The 24,109-nt window shown below is 47.6% G+C and overlaps 1 protein-coding gene across 3 annotated transcripts in view; it reads left to right on the plus strand.

The window, feature by feature from the left end:
- Positions 1-24,109, plus strand: part of WARS1 (tryptophanyl-tRNA synthetase 1) — a 285,365-nt gene that overhangs the window by 91,292 nt on the left and 169,964 nt on the right. For all 3 annotated transcript variants that reach the window (XM_069637773.1, XM_069637774.1, XM_069637772.1), the window contains exon 6: positions 8,838-9,020. In XM_069637773.1, the coding sequence (XP_069493874.1) occupies positions 8,838-9,020 (183 nt within the window). The remainder of the gene's footprint in view (positions 1-8,837; positions 9,021-24,109) is intronic.

Consider the following 24,109-nt stretch of genomic DNA (forward strand, 5'->3'; position numbering starts at 1 on the left):
TCAGAGGCATAAGAGGGAAAAGAGAGTAGCAAATACTACTATTGAAAGGACTACTGCTCTGCAGCAGTACAGCAATAGGTAATGGCTAAAACTACAGCTCTACCCCACATTACTACGAAACCCTAATCCTAAACATGAAATGGGTAGCATGGCAGGTACACCTCCTTCGCCTTATGAAGCCAAAATTAGAGAAATGGACCCACACATTTTAAACTAAACCGCAAAATGCTGAAAACGTGCCTGGCTATTTTTGTCTCTGGTGTGCTTTTTCTCCAACCATGAACAGAAGGTCTGGTGGTTTACTGCACTAAAACACTGAGGTACTATCAGACTTTTCAGATAATAAATATGAAGCCTGTGTAAGGTAGAGCAATACTTCAGCTATATTGATTCCATTCGCTGAAAATAATGGAGAGCTAAAATGCAAGAAAGCCCAAGAACCAGTGCCTGTTTACCCATGTTGTGTCAATAATGCAACCAAGCAACAAAGAAAAACGTTTTTGCATAATTTTGCTTTAGCTTGGCAGAGTAGCCCATTCAGAACGTTTGAGGTAATGTTGAATGTACATAGTCTATTCCCTTTTCCAAGAGCAGTCAACACCAAGTTGACTATCCTTTCACAAGTATATTTCAGAGAAAATACTGTTATTCATTTATGAATGTAATTAGAAGCCTATTGAAAATGGAATGAGTGTTATAGTTTCATGTTAGACTGCTAAAGTTGTACAGTAATACATTACTGTTTACTCTGCATGGCCAGATAGATGTTCCTATGTGGTTTTGTCAATGCTGGATGTACTGATTGAGCCTGACAACAAGCTAAACTTCTGTTCAACCCAGGATATACATTGCTGATTGGGGGTGCAGAGTTAGGACTGAGTTTAGGGGATTGTAAATTCCCATCTGGAAACCAGATGCTCTTATCCAGCCATTAAATAAGTACTTTGGGCCAATACTACAAAGGAATCCCAAACTTTTCTGACTTCATTATGCCAACAAGGTTTTGTCCCAGTATTACCCAAATTGTTCGTTTACAATTGTTCGAATGAACAATTGACCGTGTATATATATATATATATATATATATCTCTGTTTGGTAATATATATTTATATATATATATATAGGGGTTTTGGGGGGTTTGACGTTAGGTGGGGGGTTTCCCCCCCACATATATGTTACAATTGACCTTCACAATTCGGTGAATTGTGAAAAGGTCAATTGTAATTCGAACAGTTGTAAAACGAACAATTTGTATACAACCTTTGTCCCAGGACTAGAAAATAAGCTGAGACTTTTATTAAGTATTATTTGCTGCATTTTAAAATTGGTTTTCATTATAACTTTGATGCAGAGGTCTAGAATCAAAAGAACACATGTTCCAAAACCGTGAGTCTCATATACAAAATTATCTTTTAATGTGTATTAATAATGTCCTGCTATTTCAGTGCTAAAATGCATGGCTGTTAAGCGGTAGATGGGGAGGGGCAGGGGAAGGGAGCGGGGGGGATGCAAGTTCTAATTTAATAAAGGCTTGTATTCTGAAAGAGATGGTACACTCAGTGTGTTAAGTAGAAATCCCACTTTTGACATCATTTTATCCTGTACATTTAGCTTGATTTTGGGCTTTATTTTTCGGGCAAGTTTAATCCAAATCCTGGAAAATTGGCAGGGAAATCTGTGATGCTGGAAATGCATTGGAGGGACAGGGCCTCCATGTCCTTGTCCTGTAGTCCTTTTATCATGTGTTCTTTTTTTGGGTTTTTTTTTCTGCACAGGGGTCCATGGGTACAACCCTGTACTCCTTGTGTATGTGTTTGGGCACCTGTGTGTGGCCCACAGAGCAGGGTATGGGCTGGTGACAGCTCCATGCTGAATTTGACAGGTGCTCCGAGTATCCTCCATTTTGGGATACCCAGGCCCTGCCATTGGAATCAGTTGATTCCTGGTGGGAGGCAAGATGGCCCCTGTGGTCTCTTGCTTTCTATTGCCTGTTACCTTGTTTTTCCAAAGTCCTGGGAAGCCCTGACTCTGTCCCTTCCCCTGACTGGCTGTTGGGTGGAAGTTCCATATATGGTATCATGCGGAAATCCTGGCCAGACTGGCAGGAGCCTTCCCAGTGACTGCATGTTGTGGGTACGCCTTTGGGGTGGGTCCTGAATAAATGGAGTGTGTGACCAATATAAATGTCATGTTATGGGTGTGTTTTCTGATGTGTAACACAATGACTGAGACAGCCCTGCCCGAAACTGGTATGAATGCAGTGTGGAGTATGGCTGGGTGCTTGTCCCATTCCACATTCCTTGTTGTGAGTGTCTAGATGGAGAAGAATGGCCTGAAAGCACTGTGAGCCTGATTGGCTGCCTGCCTGCTGAATGCCCTGATGAACGATTGGCTGCCTGAGCCTGGCACACCAGTGTGAATGAGAGACGAAACAGCTGAAATCGAAACTTGATGCTTACCTTGAAGCCCAGCTGGAAGAAGGCGGCTTTGCTACTGCTTTCCTTCGACGCAATCCGAAAGCTGTCGTGTCTCCAAGAACTGATCCAAGAGAGGACCTGGCTAGGAGACCTCTTCCCGAGATACGAGAGAATATCGAGCAAGAGCTAATCTTCACCAAAGCTCCCTGGAAGTAAGTCCTCGAAAGGCTGCCGACCGGAGACGGCCGAGGAATCTGAACTGAATAGCCTGGACATTGAAGTCCATCGTCGTAGACTACCATAATCGTCGACCGGAGCCACAACGCTCCATTGCATAAGATATTTGAACCAAGGACTCCTTTGCTCATCACAGTCGACCGCTTGTCCCGCCGGTGAAAGACGCAGACTAAGATCCGAAAGCCAGTCATGGTCGAGTCCTGATCAGACGCCAACCGCCGGCGACGTGACGCCCTTGCTGGTCCTACGTTCTTCATTGACTCTTTGCGGCAACTAACTATCGCTGTGGAGGTGCACCACACGCCAAAACTTCGCAGAACGTCCACGACCGATCGTCGACGAGCACCGCCAGGACCGAAGCTGCTGCCTCAACGCCATTGTTCACCCTTTTCTTTGAGGGATCACAATGATCCGTGGCTCTTGACTTAAAGGGAGTTCACTCAAGAAGGATCCGTTGACGACCCGTTGTCGAACTCTGCTAAACTAGGTACATTGGGTAGTAGAACATTTGTAGAAGTCAATAAGACTCTGCTAAGCGATATATGGACTGGGCTTGTTTAATATATTATTTACAGGTTGCCCAGGTTGGGGGGGGGGTGGGGAGGGTCCTCACACAGAACTGACTTTGGTAGGTAGGGACCCAGTATTCTGACAATTGTTTAACCAACTTGTTTTCCTCCCAGGTCTATGGGTGATACCTTTTGCTATTTGATTTGTATGCCATTTGAAACTGTCAGTAGTTAGTGCATTTTAATGGAGTCAGAGTAATTGTGGTACCACATAGAAATTGTACATTTATCATTATAGTATTGCCTGAGCACAAAGTGTGTTATTGTAATTGTGTATATAACTTGAACCTTATTTATATAAAGAACTGTGTTATCACTAACATAGTGTGTGGACATTCCTTTGTGGGAGCTTGGGGACTACACTGTTGTTGAACATCCTGCATCACCTCCTGAGAGCTTAAGCCTTGATTACTCGTCCATCGTTACCAAATAGAGAATCTTCGCTGGGGTGCTCTGTGCTTCTACTCTGCCATGTAGCGCGCAGGAGTGCAGATACCTGCCTCCAGTTTTTACAACCCCCACTCTCTGAATTACGGAATTACAAAGTTTTGTTCGGAAAGAGAAAATCCAGAGGACACCATTTGCAAAAAAATAGAAACATTTATTTAATTAATATAAAAATATGGAGGAAATGAGGAACAAATCAAAGACATTAATTCAATGCAGGAAAATGAAAAAAACAATATCTCAGATTCGTATTGGGCAGTATACCTCAGTCCATACACGCATGTCCGAATCTACATTCACTTTATACGGTCATGCACCTAAATAACAAAAATTGTAAGACCATCACTAAATCATAACCATTTTTTTGGACAAATATTATATTTCTCTCCGGGGCTGTATGTTCATTTTCATGATCTAATTTCCAGGCATTTAAACTGGAACGACCGGTTTCAACGTATTTGGCACAACCACTTCTTCGTTACATGCAGTTCCCTTTGGGAACACTACACACAATTAAGACTACAGGTGTAAGCACAATCTCACCTTTGGTACAAGCCTGTACTACAGTTATGTGGTAGCAGTGGCTGAGCAGTCAGACCTATCTCAAGAGGGATGTGAGCAGTACAAGATGTTACACAAAGGACTTGCAATCACAGTAGTTCAAACAAACACTTACTCAAGGTTTCTTGGTAAAAGAATATACATTTATTTACAGATTTAGTTAGAAAACATTCCACTAGTAAGAAGCAGCTCAATATCACACTATAATACACTACAGTACACAACCAATAAGTTGCTGAAGAAGTTATGCTCCCCTGAAGTGGGAGCAAAATGGCACTTAAGTAACTTTCAAAAGGAGTAGAAGGACAAAGGTTATAAGAATCAAAACACAATTACTTTCAGAGGCAGGGCAAATAGTTTCAGTTCACTAATTCAATAGGCCTGGGCCAAAGTCAATGGTTCAGTGTCTTGGATAGGATAGAACAGTTCTGGTAGTAAACGGTTTAGTCTTTGCCAATGTTCTTAGAAGTAGTTTGCCAGAAAAATAGTTATGACAGATGAGGAGCGAACAAGACTCCAAAGTTGGGAAAGTTTTACAAACCTTCACCGTGGCACAAAGGATTTCCACGCTGCGTTTGCGCAGTACCTTATTGATGAAGAAAAGCTGTAGCTGAGGCAGTTGTTCCTGGCATTTCCTGCAGATCTCGCAGTTTCTGAGCTTCAATCGTGGGGACAATAAGGTGGACGTCGGGAGGTTCCTGCACTGCCCAGGGAAAAAGCCACAAGCTTGGATAAACGTCGTTTTTAAGGTGTGAGTGCCTTAAAGTCCACAAACTGGCATCCTTCTCACTGGCTATCCGGTTTTCAACAGCACTCTGATGAAAATTCGACCAGTATGGAGACGGTGTCCAGGTGACTTGCGAGTTGGTTGTTCCCACCAGCTCAAGGGAAGAAGTCGTCCTTGAAGGGGCTTCTCTGTCGAGGGAGTTTCAGGCAATTTGGACCTGCATCAGGGCTTCACTGGGCAAACCAACGGTCCAGGAGTTGCAGCAGTCATCTTCCTTCAGCTCGTCTTCGGTTCTTTAGTGGTCGACTCTGCCTTCCAGGTCCCAGAGACCTGATTTTAAACAGTTTTCTCCCATTCATTCCAGCCTAGCTGTCACTCAACCAGCAGGGTGGCTGCCCTTACCAGACAGTCGCCAGCCAATCACGCCAGAGTGCTTTCAGGTCTCCTAGAAGACCACACAGGGAGTTTCGGTCACCTCCTTCACATCCTGTCCACCCCAGACACTCATGCGCCAGAGGAGGGCTTGAGCACTGAAGCTTGTCAAAGTCCATCGAACAAAGGGACCAAACCTGGTTTGGCGCGTGGAGACGAACACTAGATGGACCTTTCCTAAAAGAAATGGCAAAAAAAGATGACTGGGTCTGTTTTTACAGAGAGGTCTTGGGCGTCATATTGAAAAACATGGCTGACCCGATTTTTAGCTACCGGTGTTCGCGGTCGGGAAAAATCATGGTAGTTTGTTCTAAAACCACTGCCACCAGCCATTTCAAGAGGAAAGGGTAACATTTGACTGTTACATAGAGTTATAGACACAGGGGATGCTAGGCAACCCGTCCAGCGCTCTATAGGAAGATAGTGTGTGCTGTGTCTAGGAATTTAAAAAGACTAGCAAAGTCAATTTAACTTCACATGCCCTGGAAGACAGTAGTCCACCCCACAGAAAGTATTTAAACCTTGGGAAGTCTGAAAGACATCCCTGTGCCACTGCACTGAAGGTGCTGTGTGACACACAAGAAAACGATGCCTATTGAGTTGTCTAAAACTCCATTTCCAAAGAACACAAAAGTAAAACGCACATCAAAATACATGAGAGTGGGAAAAAAGGCTCACACTCTTACCAGGTGGAAATTAAAATCTTAGAAATCCAGCAAAGTTGCTGGGGGGTCTCAAAAGGTAAGGGAAATTAGCACATTTCTGAGAATTCTCCCTAACACTGGGCATCTAATCTTGATTCGTGGGTGTTGGCTGGGACATTTAGTCTAATGCCACCACAGACTACATATTTGTGGCATGAGTATTTCCTTGAATTGCACAAGGCACATGTCTGTTTATCTTCAACTTTGCCAGGCCAATGCGCAACAGGTTAATTTCACATGGAGGGGTTGATAAACCTCTCAGCCACGCTTTTCACATAATCTGTCAGTTTTCTGCTCCAAGGATCTCAAGCAGCCCAATGGGAGTACTCATCCAAATCCTGACCGAGTGCAACTGTTTTGTTTGCTCTGCCGTGAGAGTCCTTATGACTTACTCCAAAGAACCTGTTGCAACCTGGGGTAGGAGGCCTACCCAGGAGTAAGTGGAGTCGCCCTCTCCAGAGGATGGGGTCAGGGACTTGGGTTGTGTCAGAACTACAAGAATGACAATGCAAGGCGGGGTGGGGGGGGGGGTTACAGCATATTGCCGCGAGAAGCCACTGTTCAGGATACTATTGGGGGAGTTTTCCTAAAGTCCTACTGCTAGTAAGACTTAAACTATCCCAGTGGTTTGTAGATCTCCAACTCTTATTATCAGTCTGTACTAACTCAGGACCTTGGTAGAGTGGCAGAGCAGTCAGGCTTATTTTAAGAGGGAGATGTGAGCTGTAAGGAAGTACACTTAACCTTATTTAGGCATGCACACCAAAGAAACTCTTACACGTATAATTTATTTAAAATTATATATTTATTATACATACACACCAGAATCACTTTATATACTTTAGACGTTTACACTGGAACACTTCGGAATACTTCAATACACTTCAAAGGGCACCTTCACTTGTGTGTGTGTTTGCGGTTACATTTGTAGCAACATTCGAAAGGGAAAAAACATTATCGTATTATCGGTTATTACACACACCTGCAGATTCTAATGGTTCATACAGTAATACATTTACCCTTTGTCTACTATTGAAACTCTATACCTGCTGACCTCGGAAGTACCAAAGCTCTGCACCAGCCATCCTTTGATAACCCAGCCAACCCAACGGCAGAGCTCTGCCTCTGCAGATGACCAGAAGAAAGCAACTGCAGTGCTCCTTCCCCCTGTTCTGGTGGGGACAACTGGCACATAGTCCCTACTTGAAGGCCTCTTCTCTCTGAAGCTCCTGTTCAGATCCAAACATAGAAGCCCCTTCACTGTCAAGACTCTCCATGCTGATTTGATCTGAGTTTCTTTATCCCGGGACATCAGGCAATGTTCTGGTTCCAACTCCACCCTTTCTTGGACGCTCTGTGGGCCTGTGCTGTCTTGGATCCTGCAACTCTACTGCCAGTATCGGCCCCCTGTCCCTCTCCAGTGTGAATTGACGAGCATTATTCAGTAATCGTTCTTCCCTGTGGTCTACTCAAACCTACCTCAGAATTTGAATCATCTGCCCAAGGAGGACGGAGTAACCCTGCATCGCTGACTAGCTCGCATAGCAGCATCTTTGCATTTCAGTTCAGCCGGCCAGACGCTCGACTTGGGAATTATCAGTAATAGCTCTTCCCAAACGTCTTGGGCCCACTCCTGCACGGGTGGTGTTGCTAGAAACTAAGGTGGTCACCGCTAAACAAATGTTCAGTGTCTGCATCTGGAAACCACCAACAGCCTTCTGCAGAACTGCTTTGTCAGACTGCACTCCTGAATCTCCAGCTCGGCTGTCGAATCCTTTCTTCATTTGTTTCTTCATCCGTGGGCCCACTCTTCGTCACCAACTTCAGAAACTGCTTCTCAGCGCACCTTTGCATAAGGTAACTCTTTCGCACCATAGACTGCCTTTAATCCACACTACTGCTATTCCTTGGCCCATCTTGCACCGTTCTGGCCTATATAGGAAAATTGTGCAGCTTACTCATTAAGGCATTTTCCCTTGGAGGAAAGGCTCTTTACCGAATGTTTCTAAAACTGTTTTACTTGTTACATTGTGGCACCTTTTTTGTTTTTCAAAGTTACTTACCTGTCAGTGTAGTGATTTATCTCTTGCCTTGTCTTATATGAAGAATACATATTTTTTAATATAAATATAGTGTGGACATTCTCTCATTCAGGGATTTGCGAAAAGTGTATCGTGGTCCTGATAAACCCCCCACCCCACCTGCTGAGTTAGGGATCGGCTGCACTCTCACAGTACCGCTTTCAGATCCTGGTGAGCTTGAGGGAATCGGTGGTACTCCTAATGCAGGAAGACCCCCATCCCTCCCGAAGGGCCCTGATCACAGGGCTTGATGAAAGTCTCCCTAACTGGTATATGTAAAACTAAGGTTCTATTGACAATATAAAATGGAATGGTGTCAGAGGTAGTTAGAAGTGTGTCCACTTTCCAACATACCGTTTTGCAAAGTTCCAGTTCATAGAATATCAAATTCTGTAGTGTTGAGCTTGTCTTGGGTTTTTATTGATTAATATTCATTGGGAAAATGTGTTTCAGTCTGAGAAATGTCTTGAAATCTGAAGTGGAGTCCTCATTTAAATCACCACAAGAAATAATATAAGTTTTGTCATATAATAATTATTTTTGAGATCCGTCCCTCTTTCTATTATTTTAAAAACAAATTGTAATCTTACAAATAAATTGTTACATTTTTGCAGGTTGCATAGTCTTAATGGGAATGTGCAATGTTCTTTTCATTGAATAGGTGGTTACAAGAGGTGTTTAACGTCCCATTGGTCATCCAAATGACTGATGATGAGAAATACCTTTGGAAGGACTTGACAACCGAGAAGGCCTACCAGTTTGCTATAGAAAATGCCAAAGATATCATCGCCTTTGGTTTTGATGTTAATAAAACATTCATTTTCTCCGATCTAGAATACATTGGGTAAGTACATTGCAGTCTTAGTTTTGTGAAGTTCTTGTAGTTTGACTAAAGTCTGTGTGCTATACGGCAAGGAAAGGACAAGGTACAAAGGTTGGCAGCAGTTAGTCCGAGACCTTTATGCATGCACTGCAGTTCATTGTAGCCACAGTGATTTCGGGTATATATGACCTTTTCTTTGGAAGATAGGTTGAATATTATTTGTGTTGAATAGACAGGAGATTTACTAAATGCATTTGTCACTTTTGGTTTATTCCTTGGTCAATTTTAGGTTCCTGCAAACAACTTCCTTGTCTGATTGCGGACTCTCAGTAGTTTGTATCCCTGTGCTACCCAATCGTATAGCTACTTATATGCAGCCATAATTTAGATTTGATGAATGTGATACAGATTTGCAAATCCACATCTATGAATCATAAATTCAGTGTTCAGACTACGAATGGATGAGTTAAAATGCTGCCTACATTCATAGCACTAAGTCATCTTATCGGGATTCACATTTCTGGGACAATCGGATCACTGGAACAAAGGGATGTTGTGCTGACAAGAGATATTAAAAACCATGCAAATTCCAGTAGGCCAGGATGAAGGAATCACATTGAGGGTGGGGTGGCGTCCAGCACAGGAAATGATAGACTCCAGTATATAACTCAGAAAAACATGTGGTAAAATGGCCCTGTGCTATTCGAAATACATATAATGTAATAATGTTAAATGCAATAATCGTCAAATGTTACGTAGTAAACCTGTGGCAGTTATTTTATTTATTTATATCGCACCGAAGCCCGCAGGCATCCAGGGGGCACAAGAAGACGAAAGACAAAACATGACGCACAAGACATAGCTGGGGAGAAGCATAGGCTACTGATTATGTAAGCAGAAGTGTCTGGAAAATGGACGAATTGAAGGGGAAAAGAGTATGTTTTGCAGATGCAATACTTCAGTTGGGTAAACCCTTCTGTCATTTGAGATGTTGCTTTGTACCTATTCTTGGGAATTGACTTTACCTACAATATTTGAAATAGAATTTTTCATGTTGAACTACACCACCTCCTCCTCGCCCGCACACAGACACAGCCTGTCATTGTACAACTTCCTGAGACAGTTCATTTGATATTGCACTTAAGACCTTGCAGAGTTTTAAAAATCCCGATTGACCTGCAGGGTGTGTTCCTTTGTTTACATGCTCAACCAAAGATAAATGCTCTTGCCCAATGGTGACGGGTGACAAAATATTTACCAGTGCTTTCTGTAAAATGGTCCATAGCCGCTTAAGCACACTTCATATTTCATACAATCCTGCCCCCAAATGTCTGATATCCACATTGAAACTTTTATTTGCCATTTACTGCAAACAGTTTGCTTGCATACGTTTCAAACATCCCATTAGTCGCCAGTCCCCTTACAAGATACTAAGACGAAGAAGAATTCTGTTGACTCCGGGGAGACTAGTCAATTCAGTACTGTGACGAGGAAGAGGTGCAGCGTACTAAGGATTAGCCCGCGGAACCAAAGTGAGTGGACCAGACAATCTGCTGGCAGTATTTCCAACCATGCAATAAAAATAGAAGAAGGATTTTGTAGAGGAGTCGATTTCTCCCTGGCGGAACCGTGAGAGTCGGTACTGTGTGCACAGGAGAACGAGTGAAGAACGGGATGCCGCAGTACAAACCAGCACCGGTCCCCAGCGAGAAGAAGGAATGACAGGGTGGCGCATTAAGGTACTAGGTGGTCTTGAAGCCTGGGTAGCACGACTGCTACCAGGAGGAAGAGTGGTGCTGCTGATTATCCTGTGTGATTGGAATTGTTATTTGGCCATCTAGTTGGCGGGCGTGTTGAGGAGTGGCAATTTTTCTTCTGTATTACTCTAGAGGTATGTATACCTGGCTGATGCAGGTGTTCCCCGCCTTGGGTTGGCGATGTTTAGGTCAGAGGATTCTGGTCTCTCCCTGCCCATCCTGTGTGGGGATCCTTACCTACTTAAGTTTCCTCTGTGAACTAGCGGTATGTGAACATGGATGGATTGGGTGTCGTCCCCCCGCCCTCTTGTTAGGGAAGATTAAGTTAGGATCATGCGTTCCTCACTGGGGTTCTTTTCCCCTGCTTGGTCTATGCTTCCTTCTGGGTCTTAAAATGGTAGACCATGAGAAAAGGCCCAGGTTTCACAACATGGTAGATAGTGAGAAAACATACCCAAGTTTGAGATTCCTAGATAGTGGGAGAAAAAGGCTGGGTAGACAATGAGAAACACACTTGGATTTGAGATTCCTAGACAGTGGGAAAAAGAAGGCCTGGGTTTCACAAAATGGTAGACAATGAGAAACACACCCAGATTTGAGATTCCTAGCCAGTGGGAGAAAAGGCCTGGGTTTCACCATACAATGCACGCTTCAATGTATGCCTGTAAATTGGGCGCATACTGGATTCCTCCGCGTGTATCCTGGGTGTGCATGTTAGTGGGGAGAAGTAATTATTTCAGGAGGAGGTGGTTTAAGATGGGGTGAACGTTGACGTAGCAGTTACTACAAGTGCGCTCTACCTTGTCTGTCGCTGCTGGTTGATGGCTGCCTGTTTCCTGCTTCTCCTGCCTTGGTGGAGAGTCAATCCAAAGAACCTTTTGAGACTTTTTGCGTTGTGCCCTAAAAGCACTTCCCTTTTCCTACAGATTAACTTTGAGGTATCGTCCAGAAGAAGGGAGACCACCTTCTGGATCAAGAAGATTGCCCCTTTTTTCCTTCGTTTATTTAGAGTTTAAAGGCAGGAAACAGGTTATGACACGACAGTGGACTACTTGGTTTTGACGGACCTCCTGACCAAATTCTTATTTTGTTTGAGGCAGGGAAACCCCTCTTAGAAATAAGGACAGGTAGGATTTTTGCTTTTATTTTGATCTAATAGAAGTCAGTAGCCAAAAGCAAGACACCCGTGTATCGGTCTCCTACTTTTGCACCCTTACAATACACAGTGACTGATTTATTGAAAGCAGTTGTTCAGCGCAATGGCTACGGAATGAACCATCACATGGTGCTGGCAGCAAACCAAAATTGGAATAAAATCTGCCTGAAATGGACAGTGGTCCAGAAAAACTTTACTTAAATAAGAAAATGTTAGAGCTTTCAGAAAAGCTGAAAAAGTAGTGTGATGTCTTCATGCAGGAGTAAAGATCAATTTCATAGGGCTTTTGGAGCTAAATCCTGGTTTGCCTAGACAAACGCATTTAGATGGGGGCATAATGAGAAAGTTGGACTCTGAGGACCATAGTCACCTTGTGGGGCAATATGTTAAGGTTAGAGGCCAGATACTTGGGAGCCTGACCAGACATTGCTTTAAAAACTAGATTGGCAATCTTGAGACTGATCCTGTTCTTGATCGGCCACCAGTGGAGAGATTTTCACAAAGGTGAGATATGGTCACCAGGTCACTTATTAGAACATAAGACGAGGAAGGCCCATATGTGAGGATAAAATGGACTAAAACACACTTTCTATGTGCTTAATCTGGGTCCTGTATCAAAATGAGAAACCTGTATTCTGTGGCAAGCCAGAAGGAGGATTCGGACCAGAGGACATAAATAAGTGCATTTATTTAAAATAAAATGCATCACTGGCCTTACTATTAAAAGGGAAGTTCCGTTCCTAACGAAGCTAAGCGAAGGTGCTCGCCAGTGGTCCAAACAAAAATAGTCCTCGTCCACACAGATCTACTAAACTGGTGCTACCACTAGCAAAATGTAAAAGAAATGGACTTTGTGCCATGCACTCTTGGATCTTCACAAAGTTCAGTGTTTTCCATGAATCCCTGCTGGCCTTGATCCATAGTAGAAATTAACAAAAATCCTCTCAAAGAGATCCGTTCTCGTCAGTCTATCAAAAAGTTAATTAAGGATTCCCATGGTTCAAAGTATAATCAAGTTTCAGAAAAAACACAATATCCAATCTTCTTCATGTGGAGGGATATTGCCCTGATCCGTTTCCACCAGTTTTGTCAATTTTTCCACACTGCAACCAATTTTGGGGCACTCCTTGTGCTCCACTGACGTATTCTCTTTGCTCTGCACATTTTACCACTGTGGTTCTTCTTGGTTCTCCTGCCCCAATATCTCACTCAGCGTGCGAATGTCCCCGTGACCCTTTTCTATTTCTGTTTTTCCCATTTTTCTTGGGTCCCTGTGACTCCTTTTATAGGAGTAGGCTTCTTATGGTCTCTGGGTCTCTGTGACCCTTTTGTTGGCTTATGCTGCTCGAGTTTCTTGGCTACCGCAACCCTGTACCTCCTCTCGCTCTTGTTGGCTTCTGAGGTCCCTGTGACCCTTGGATTGGGCTAGGGTAATCCTCCCAGCTTGTTCCCTCGTCTCTCTTCCTCCCTACCACCTCGACAACCCACGTAACTGCTGTGTTGCAGTGCTTGCTCCAGGGAGGGTCTGTCTTGCAAGCAGCAGCGGCACTCTCGTCTACTTGCCACTTCTCCACACTAGAGGCTGGTGGTTTCTGGGTTTTACCAGTCTCGCGCCTCTCTCGCTCTTCATTGGCTCTCGTACTGAGTGCGAAGGATCCAGCCCTCTCTTCGTCCCTGGACTCTGTTTCTGTTCGCGTGCTCTGAGCCTACCACGTCCTGGATGTGGTCCTGCCTCCAGGTCTGGTTTGCTCGGCCTGGCCTCGGCTTCTCTGGACTTGCGGGTTTCCTCCCCTGGCACATGTCGTCACGGTCGGGAGTTTGCCTCTTCTGCGCTGCAGCAGCACCACTGTTCTGCACTGCTCCTCCCCTTGCCGACACTCAGTCAGGGAGTCAGCTCAGCGTTGGTAATCTCCTCCATTCATGGGTGGTTGGCCCTTTTCTTGCTCCTGTAATGAGAAGAGGTGTGTTGTTCATTACAAGTTGTCAAGCAGGAGGAAAGTCCAGTATTACCCTTAGCCAACTGTGTCATGCTCCCTTTTCTTACTCTCATATCGGAAGAGAGTATATTGGGTATAGGGAGTTCTCCATCTAAATGGGAGTTTTTGTTCCTTCAAGGGGAGTTACTCCCTGTGAGGCCCTGCTTGCCCAAACCCCTAGGGAAGTTTTGCAGAGCGGGCTCACATTCCTAGCCTCAAAGGGGGTGTCTCGCCCTGGGGAGAAGGGACATATTCCCCATATTTGTCACAATTCCCAATGTTCTCTTTTGACGGGCATGATTCTAAAAAAAGGGGGGTGGGCAGCACCACGCTAGGAGGTGATCACAACCTACTTATAAACACAAAACCTAATAATGAATCATAGTATTTTTTTACTCCATATGTATTTCAAATGTTTAGAAGGCATGAACATAAACTTGCAGTAAGCATTGGCAGATGTAGGAAAGACCTCTTCTCAGACATTGCTCACTGAGCCAGGGCTAGCTTTAATTGCCTCTTAAACCATAGTCTCTTCCAACTCGTGTGCTCTTTAAAAGTAAGTAACTATATTTCGAGGGGATTGGGTCCTCCGACGTATTCCATATCTATGACAGGTAATGTCCACAGCTGTGCTGCTTCGGAAAATCTTTGGCGTCTGCGTCCTGCGTCGATGCGCCGTCCCCGAGGACCTCCTCCGACGGCCCCCGATGTGATAAGTAGGACGCACGACGCCCATAGCCTCAGTTCCGTTTTTTCCGCGAACGTGTTCGCTTCGTGAATCTCGGTACGCCTCGACTCGTTGGAGTTTGCTGTTTTCAATTCTCGGTTCGTTGAACCTGTTCGGTTTGTTGTGAAGACCTGTTCGTGGTGATGTCTTTCTCATCTTCAACCCTGCGTCCGGGATTCAAGAACTGCGAGGACTGTGGGTCCAAGATGTCGGTCACGGACTCGCACGACGCCTGCCTCTGGTGCCTCGGGGAGGCCCACGATACGGACGACTGTCGACTGCCAGTCGCTCACGGCAAAGGCCTTGCGGGAACGCAAGAAGAAGCTGTCGGTAGGCCGGGTGTCTAAGCCCCGGAAGTCGAGGTCTGCGGGGCTTTCGACGGATGACTCGAGGGGCGACTCTCCTCGTCAATCGTCGGAAGAGGCGGGTCGCTTATCCCTCCATGCAAGCGACACCGGAGGAATGGACTTCCTTCGGGAAGCAGATGCTAGCGATTCTTGAATCGCAGGGCACCGGTCCGTCCGCGCCTCCGAGTGGGGTCGGTCGGCACCGGTCGAGAGACACCGCCCGTACGCCTTTTGGGCTCGGGTGGTCGGCGCGGCTCGTGGGAGAGGTCCCGCTCGGACAAGGGTAGCCGTTCTCGCCATGCCCGTTCCAGGTCCCGGTCCTCGACACGCTCGAGACCGCGTGATCCTGTGCCGTCTTCGAAGAAGACGTCGACGCCTATGGCGCCGAGCTCGTCGACGATTTCTCTCGAGGCTCCGCCTCCGAGGGGGTCGTCGACACCGTCGGCGCCTAGGTCGTTGAGAGATACGCTCGGAGCTCCGGCTTCGAGGCCTGTGTCGACGCCACCGATGCTGGCGGCGCTGCAGCTGATGTCGATGCCTTTTCTGTCGGCGCCGACTCGCTCGACGCCTCGAGTCAGTGGTGTCGGACGGGCCCCGTGGCATGGGGTTTGCCCCTAGAAAGGCTATGGCTAAGGTCCGGCACTGCTTTGGGCCACAGAGGTCTTCCTCTCCCCGCCTGGAGTACATTTCGGAGGGTGATGAAGGCTCCGATGGCGGCCTAGTTACGGTTACGGTTCCAGATGAACTTATCTTGGGCCATAGCCAGTTTGATGACCTGAGGCAGTCGCTGCATGATGCCAGTGGACTGGACACCTCTCCAGAGGTGGAGTTTTGTCGGCCGGAGCCTGGCACTCGTGCCGATTCTTCATATCGGCGCCTTATGTCTCGGGTTACCGAGTACTTGGGTTGGTCATCTCCCCCAGGGGAGTTCGTTCAGGATGATCTCACGGACATCCTTGATCTCGGTCCACCCACTGACCCGGTTTTGCCTTTTCATATGGCTCTGCAGAGAAGGGTGGCGGCGGCTTGGACTGCTCCGGAGAGTCTCCCGGCAGTGGGCAAGTCTTTGTCGCGAAAATACCGTCCAGCCATAGCGACCCCTGCTACTTGTCTAGGCACCCCACCCCGGAGAGTTTGGTGGTGCAGCGGCTACGGCCCCGGCAAAGCAGGCATCGTATCCTACCATCCCTCCGGATAGGGACGACAAACGTTTTGACGGCTGCGCGAAGAAAGTGTTTTCTTTGGGGGGTATGGCGCTTCAGGCGGCAAACTCCATATGTGCCTTGTCTCGTTTCACACACACTGTTGAACTGTGTTGCATTAGCGGCTGATCATATTCCCGAAGGGGACGAACGGGATGGTTTCCTTGCTATGGTTCAGGATGGCAAGGATGCCATGTGTGAGGCCGTTCAGTCGAGTTTGGACTTGGCGGATTGTGTCAGCCGGTCCATGGCGACGAGCACCGTAATGCGCAGGTTTGCGTGGTTGCGGAAGTCTGGGTTCGCTCCTGATGTGCAGTCCCGGCTCCTCAACATGCCTTTTGACGGTGAACACCTTTTTGGCAGCAAGGCTGACGAGAGCCTTGAGAGGTTGCAGACCTCCAAAGCTGCAGCAAAATCGTTGGGCGCTGCAGTTCGCCAACCTACGCCTTTTCGTCCTAGGGGACAACAATGGAGGGGAGGTTCCTTTCGCTATTACTCGTCCTTCAGTAAAGCGAGGGGAGCTAGCAGTCAAAGAGGCCATCGTAAGAGTGCCAGAGGTGGAAGCAAAGGTACTCGAGGTGCCAAGGCCGCTCGGGCAGTTGCCTCGTTGCCCTCAGGCAACGCCGCAGCCGCTACCACTCAGTCATGAGGCCAGGTGCCATGGTTCGCCGGTTGGGGGAAGGCTGGCGCAGCATCTTGTAGAGTGGCAAGCCATTACTTCGGATGTGTGGGTTCTGGAGATCATAGCCCACGGCTATTGTCTTCCTTTACGGCAGAGGCCTCCATAGAACTTGTGCCTGTAGCGGAGAGGAACAAGGGATGGTATTCCCCTTATTTTTTGATTTTGAAGAAAGACTGGGGATTGAGACCCATCATGGGCTTGCACGGTTTGAACAAACTCCTCGGGAAGGACAAGTTCAAGATGGTGACTCTTTCTCAAGTCCTCCAGGCCCTTCAACTTCTGGACTGGTTGGTGTCTCTCGACCTCAAGGATGCTTACTTCCATGTGCCGATCCATCCCAAGCACAAGAAGTACCTGAGGTTCGCGGTTGGCGACTCGCACTTTCAGTTTCGGGTCCTGCCGTTCGGCTTGACCTCCGCCCCGAGGTTTTTCACCAAGCTCATGGTGGTGGTGGCAGCGCATCTCAGGAAAGGGGGATTCACGTCTACCCCTACCTGGACGATTGGTTGATCAGGGGGAGCTCTCCCGAGCAAGTCCTGGATTATCTGTCCGTCACCTGCCACTCCCTTCACAGGCTGGGCTTCTCCCTCAATTTAAAGAAGTCCCATTTGACACCAACGCAGCGGCTCCAATACATCGGAGCAGTGCTCGACACGTCCCTGGGGCAGTGTTTTCCTCCTCAGGTGAGGGCTCTTCACATTCAGCAGATGGTGCACAAGTTTCAACTTGCCCAGAATCTCCCAGCGTCCGAGTTCTTGAGACTGCTCGGCCTCATGGCCTCCTGCATTCTTCTGGTGCCAGAGGCTCGTCTGCGGATGAGATCTTTGCAGTGGGCACTCAAGCTCCAGTGGTCTCAGTCCTCCGGCAGGCTGTCGGACCCTGTTCAGGTGCCGTCCTCGGTAGCCTGGGACCTTCTGTGGTGGGCCGTCGAGGGCAATCTGATGAAGGGGGCCCCATTTTGGCTGCCCTGGCCGGAGGTGACGATCGTGACGGACGCATCCCTCACGGGATGGGGAGCTCATGCCAACGAGTTGAGTCAGCGGTCGTTGGTCTCCGTCGGAGTCCAGACTCCATATCAATCTGTTGGAGCTGAGGGCCGTCAGGCTAGCCTTGAAGGCTTTTCTGCCGACTATGCGCGGAAAGAGTGTCCTGATTCTAACGGACAACACGGTGGCCATGCATTACCTCAACAAAAGGGGGGGGCAGGGTCACTTCCGCTGTGCAGGGAGGCAATGCAGCTCGAGTTCTGGGCCATCCAGCAGGAAGTTTCGATCTCGGCGGTTCATCTGGCCGGAGACGACAACGAGACGGCGGACGCTCTGAGCAGGCAGAGCACGATCTCTCACGAGTGGGAGCTGTCTCAGGAGATTCTCCTGGAGATCTTTGCCCTTTGGGGGACCCCTCAAGTGGATCTCTTCGGCTCCAGTGTCAACCGTAAGTGCGAAAGGTTTTGCTCGCAGGAATTTCCTCCAGAAGGAGCCTTAGGAGACGCGTTCGTGGTGGAGTGGTCCTTCCCACTGCTGTACGCGTTTCCTCCAGTACCCGTTATCCCGCAAGTCCTGCGGAGGTTACGGAGGTTCGGTTCCCGGATGATCCTCATTGCTCCGGCGTGGGCCCGAAGGACGTGGTACCCCGACCTTCTAGACTTGTCCATCTGCCCTCCACGTCGTCTTCCCTAACGAGACGATCTGCTCTCACGGGAGGGGGGTCAGGTTCTCCATCCAGAGGTCAGATCCCTCAATCTTCACGCTTGGCTTCTGAAAGGTTGAGGTATAAGGATTGGGACCTCCCTGAAGACGTGATGGAGGTGTTGCTCTCGGCCAGGCGGCCGGCAACAAAGTCTCTGTACCGTTGCCGTTGGAGAAAGTTCTGCGACTGGTGCAGAGTTCAGAATGTGGATCCTTTTTGAATGTGACATTCAAATGGTTCTGTCTTTTTTGATTTCTTTGGCCCACAGGGGCTTGCAAGTGGGGACCATTAAAGGTTACCTGGCGGCGCTGTCCATATTTAAGCGCTCGTCTGAAGAGTGTTCCTATTTTAAAATTCCTTTAATTTCGCAGTTTCGGAAGGGGCTCACTAATGTGTTTCCTCAGTCACCTTTTCTGGTGCCAGGTTGGGATTTGAAACTTGTTCTTAAGTTTCTTATGGGTGCTCCGTTTGAGCCTTTACATTCTTGCCCCTTGAGGCTGTTAACTCTGAAAACTGTTTTTGGTTGCGGTTACTTCCGCTTGCAGAGTCAGTGAGTTGCAAGCACTTTCAATTAAGCCACCCTTCACTGTGTTTCACAAGGACAGGGTTGTCCTTAGAGTTCGTCCTTCTTTTCTTCCGAAGGTGGTTTCGGAATTTCATTTGAGCCAGAAGGTTGTTCTTCCGGCGTTCTATCCTCCTCCACATACTGGTAAGGAAGAGGAGAGGCTCCATAGGGTTGATCCTCGGAGAGCGTTGAGCTTTGATATTTCGCGCATGTCCTGGGTCAGAGTGGACAATCAACTATTCATTGGTTACGCTGAAAAGCGTTTGGGACAAGCTGTGACGAAACAGACTTTGTCTCGTTGGATTATTTTAGCTATCTCCGAGTGTTACCGCTTGGTGGGTAAGGACCCTCCGGCTGGCTTGCGGGCCCATTCTACCAGAGGAGTGGCTGCGTCTACTGCCCTGCAGAGGGGAGTTCCTATTTGTCACATCTGAGATGCAGCCACCTGGGCTTCAGTACATACTTTTGTACGTCGCTATTCCCTCGATTCCATCAGAGGGCAAGATCTGGCCTTTGGCAAGGCAGTTCGCTATTCCGCATTTTGATTGGGCATGCTAAATTTGTATTCTAAATTCTTTCCCACCTCCTTGCTTGGTACTGCTTTGGGAGTCTGTCATAGATATGGAATACGTCGGAGGACCCAATCCCCTCGAAGAACAAGTTACTTTCTTACCTTGTAACGTTCTTTCGATGGGATGGTCCGACGACGTATTCCATATCGCTCCCTCCCTGCCTTCCCCTCTGCAGAATTTCTTTTGCGATTGCAGCTTGCGTTCCGCAAGGCCTTGTGTGTCTGAATGGCAGAAAACTGGTGGCACACGTTCTGGGGAAAACAAAAACTGAGGCTATGGGCGTCGTGCGTCCTACTTATCACATCGGGTGACGTCGGCCGTCGAAGGAGGTCCTCGGGGACGGCGCATCGACGTCATCGACGCAGGACGCAGACGCTAAAGATTTTCCGAAGCAGCACAGCTGTGGACATTACCTGTCAGAGAGATGGAATACGTCGTCGGACCATCCCATCGAAAGAACGTTACCAGGTAAGAAAGTAACTTGTTCGTTGATCTGATAAAATTGGATGAAAACGAATATTGTTGTGCATCTTTGTTTGATTAAAAAACAGAACCTGGGCAGCTGCACGCTGCCAGGAAAAAACGGATACTAGCAAATTGACACCTAGAGTCAATGGCTGGCTTGCTGTTGATGCTGCAGTGCTCCTGTTGATTAGACGATTTTGCCCACCCAGCACCCTCTAAAGAGGAGCGTTCACGTATGTCCTCCAGAGACTGGGGAAGAAGGCTGTTCTGCAGAGTGCTTAGTCCACGGTACAAAGGCCCTGACTTCAAAATTTCATGACGCCAAAGGGGGGTACCACTAGGCCATGCTGCCGAGATAAATTACAAAACGGCACCCCCCTTCCCCCCCCTCCCCCTCTCCAAAGATGAGGCGCCATCCTTATGGGAAATGCAACCCCAGCTTTCTTGCTCTGGCATCTCCTGGTGTATGGCATATGTCCAGGATATCCTTCAATAAACATTAGCCTCAGCGGTGAAGAGAGTTGGTGCAGTTCTGCTACCAGCGTAAAGGTTACAATTGTGTGCAACAAATCCCCACTGCTATCTTGCTGAAAGGCCTGCAAGAGTATTGACAAAAACTGACAGTAAAAGGGCTGCTCGGTTAATGACCCTCCCGACCCTCCATCCAACCGCTCTTGCCCTTTGAACTGAAACTCAACTTTCTATTCCCCTTTGTTGGTCAAAGAAGTCCCTAGTTCAAAATGGGAGAGGGGCACTGGGTGCAGTTAAAGAGCGATGCAATGATCCTTGGTGAAAATAGAACATCTGAATAAATACTGACTTTAAAAAAAATGAAGTTTCAATTCTGTGCATTACCTGTTTCCTCTGGAATTATGTTTTTCACTTTCCTGGACTGTCTTACAATTAGCTTTCACCAAAGAAAGCAGAACTTCTGCCGCAAAAGGGAAATTAAACAAAATCAATGAACACAAGACTTTAATGTCTGAATTGATTTCTCATCCGATGTACATAAAACATACATGCACATTCAGCAAATCTTGTTAACCATTAGTTTATTGATGGAAAAACCAGGATGATGGTGACTGGGAGGAAACACTTGGATGAGAAAACCAGAAATGAGTGATCCTTCTTAATGATTTTGAACTTGTAGATGACCAAATAAAGTGTTTAATCTGCAGTGTAATTAGTGGTAAAACCTCAATAACATAGGTCAAGGCCTCAATCCATTTTAGGGCCGGCAGCCATTCCAGATCATTACATTATAAGTGCATGCCTCTTTTAGATGTCTCCAGGAAGTGGAAAAACCATTTAATGGCATGGTTGGATAGCCTTGCAACTAGGTGAAGAGAGCACAGCCGCAACGATGGCAAGGAGGACCCCGACGTGGTGTCGAAGCGAAGCGCACCTGTACCCCTTTTGGATGCCCCGCATTGGGGGCGGGCGAGACGCTGGCATTTTAACACGCAGCAGGGTAGGCACCACATGAGACATTGTGCCCCATTGGGCGGCAACCCCCCTCCCCCACCTATAAGCAGATGGCAGACCTCACTGGCCAGACCTGAAACCGAAAGCCAAGCAGACCGCGTTGCAAAAGTAGAACTGGGGAGTGGTTGCCGTTTGGGATCTAACCGCGAGCAGACTCTTCTGCTCACATGCCAGATAGACAGCACAAATGGAAGATCAGACAGACCAGAATGGAAGCATTTACGTGCAAAGGGGAGGGTGGCTGCGGGACTCTGAAGGAGGGTTGTGCCACACAGACGGAGGCAAAAGTGGAAGAGAACCAAATCCTAAAACCTATAGCAGTGCTCCAAACCACTTTGGAGAGTAAGATAGGGGAGTTCATAATTGAGGTGGGCCCACTGCGGCAGGATGTATGGGCGCTTGCTGAGAGTGCGCAGGCGGTGGAGGCACAAGCAGACGAAAGCAAGCACATTTTGTGGGAGCTTTGTCGGAGGTGCTGGATCTGAAAATTAAGGTGGCCACATTGGAGTACAGAGCTGAGGATGCCGAAGGAAGGGCATGAAGGAACAATATACAGATTCTGGGTCTTCCGGAAGGGGCACAGAGAAAGGACCCTCTCAGACCATGTACGGTCGTGATGGGGCAGAGAGCTGTGTGTAGACCCCCAGTCCCTACATGTAGACTAAGAGCAAAAGCACTGCTCGAGGAGCAGTTCAGAGCCCATATGGGAGAGAAGATGGGGCAAATATGACTATACCAAATACATTGGGAGACTCCATGAAAGCGGGTCTAAGCCGGGAGAGTACTGGCCTGGCTGTGTCACGTGGAGGAGAAGAGGGGAATGATTAGCTCCATCAAGGATGAGTGCAGAGAAGAATGGTGGGTCCAAAGCAAGATCAACGCAGTCTTTAGCCGATTCTATCTGAAGTTATATGGCATGAACAAGGCGGGCAATGCTAGGGACCTAGAAGAAGCCTTGTAGGAAATTGCGTTGTGCTGCTTACAGCAAGAACAGGCGGAGATGCTTGACGTCCCGCTCACTGAAGAACAACTGTACTGAAACTGAACCATACTCTCGTTGCCTTCTAGTAAAACACTGAAGCCGACAGCCTCCCGGCAGAATTTTACAAGGAGTATGCGAGTGAACTTGAACCTAACCTTCTGCAGATGCTGGAAGAGTCATTTGAGGCGGGTCTACTTCCCGCAAGTCTGTGGGAGTCTATTAAAGAACATGCAGTGGATTCACTAGCTGCAATAAAAGTGTTTGACTCTGTGCGATAGGACTGGCTACATGCAGTTTTGCAGCGCATTGGGGTTGGTCTGTGATTCTCGCAATGGGTGTGCATGTTCTATAAGAAGCTGATGGGCCAAGTAAGAATAGGGAAACATATCTCAGAGGCATGAGAACTGTGCAAGGGAAACGGGGGTGCCCGCTCTCCCCTTTGCTGTTTATCTTGGCTCTGGAGCCCCTGGTAGCTTTCCTCAGAGCGTACTTCAAAGATGCTGGCACACCGGACGGAGGTAACGCGCATGTGGTCTCGCTATATGCGGACAACATTTTACTCTACGTGCAGAACCCGGAGGTCAATTTACCATATATGCTTGAGGTGCTGGACTACTTTGTAAGGCTGTCGGGCATAACCATTAGCAAAGAGAAATCAAGGTTGTTCCCTCTAGCGGGCCTGTCAGGGCTGGAGAGAAGGTGCCAACCGAATCTGGGGTTGCACTGTGCTGTGGACACCTTTCGTTACTTGGGGGTGGATGTTCACCATGATCCCAGGAAGGAGCATGAAATGAACACACTGAGGGTGCTTTAGGGGATTGGGAGATCCATGGAGTTCTGGTGGAGGCTCCTGTTGTCAATGATGGGCCGAGTTGTGCTCCTCAAGATGGTGGTGCTGCTGCACCTATTGTACCATTTCGTAAACATACCTTAAGACATCCGGGGCTGTTCTTCCACAAACTCGACTCCTTGGTGAGGAGAGTTATCTGGGGGGAGGGGCAAGCGGTGTATAATCTCATTGGGCACACTGAACAGGGATTACAAAGACTGGGAATTAGGCTGCCACATTTTGAAGCATACAATCTCGCAGACAGCTGCAGTTTGTCATGACCTGGCTGGCAGATGAGGCCTCGCTGGACACTGGGCTACTGCCGGATGAAGTTGGACCATACTACTTGAAGGAAGTTCTCTGGTTGGGGGATGGCAGTTTGTGGAGAACATCCATGCTAATAGTACTGGGCGGGTACTATGACATATACTGTGGAAGATGGTGGGAAGGCAGGACCTGTACTACGCCAACATACCTTTTACGGCAATCTGTGGGAGGCGTCATGGAAAGGTCCGTAGCTTTAAACTCCACTGGGAGCCAAACTGGGTAATCACCCTGTGGGACTTGAGCCACAACGGCATGTTGATGGGTTTCCCTGAACTGGCTTAGGGATATGATATCCCCAGGGGTCCGTTTTTGAAATATCACAGGGTGATCAAAATAGCTACAGCCAGGT

The sequence above is a fragment of the Ambystoma mexicanum genome, chromosome 14, assembly GCF_040938575.1.
Source record: "Ambystoma mexicanum isolate Mex_15411 chromosome 14, UKY_AmexF1_1, whole genome shotgun sequence".
In the NCBI taxonomy this organism is placed as follows: domain Eukaryota; kingdom Metazoa; phylum Chordata; class Amphibia; order Caudata; family Ambystomatidae; genus Ambystoma; species Ambystoma mexicanum.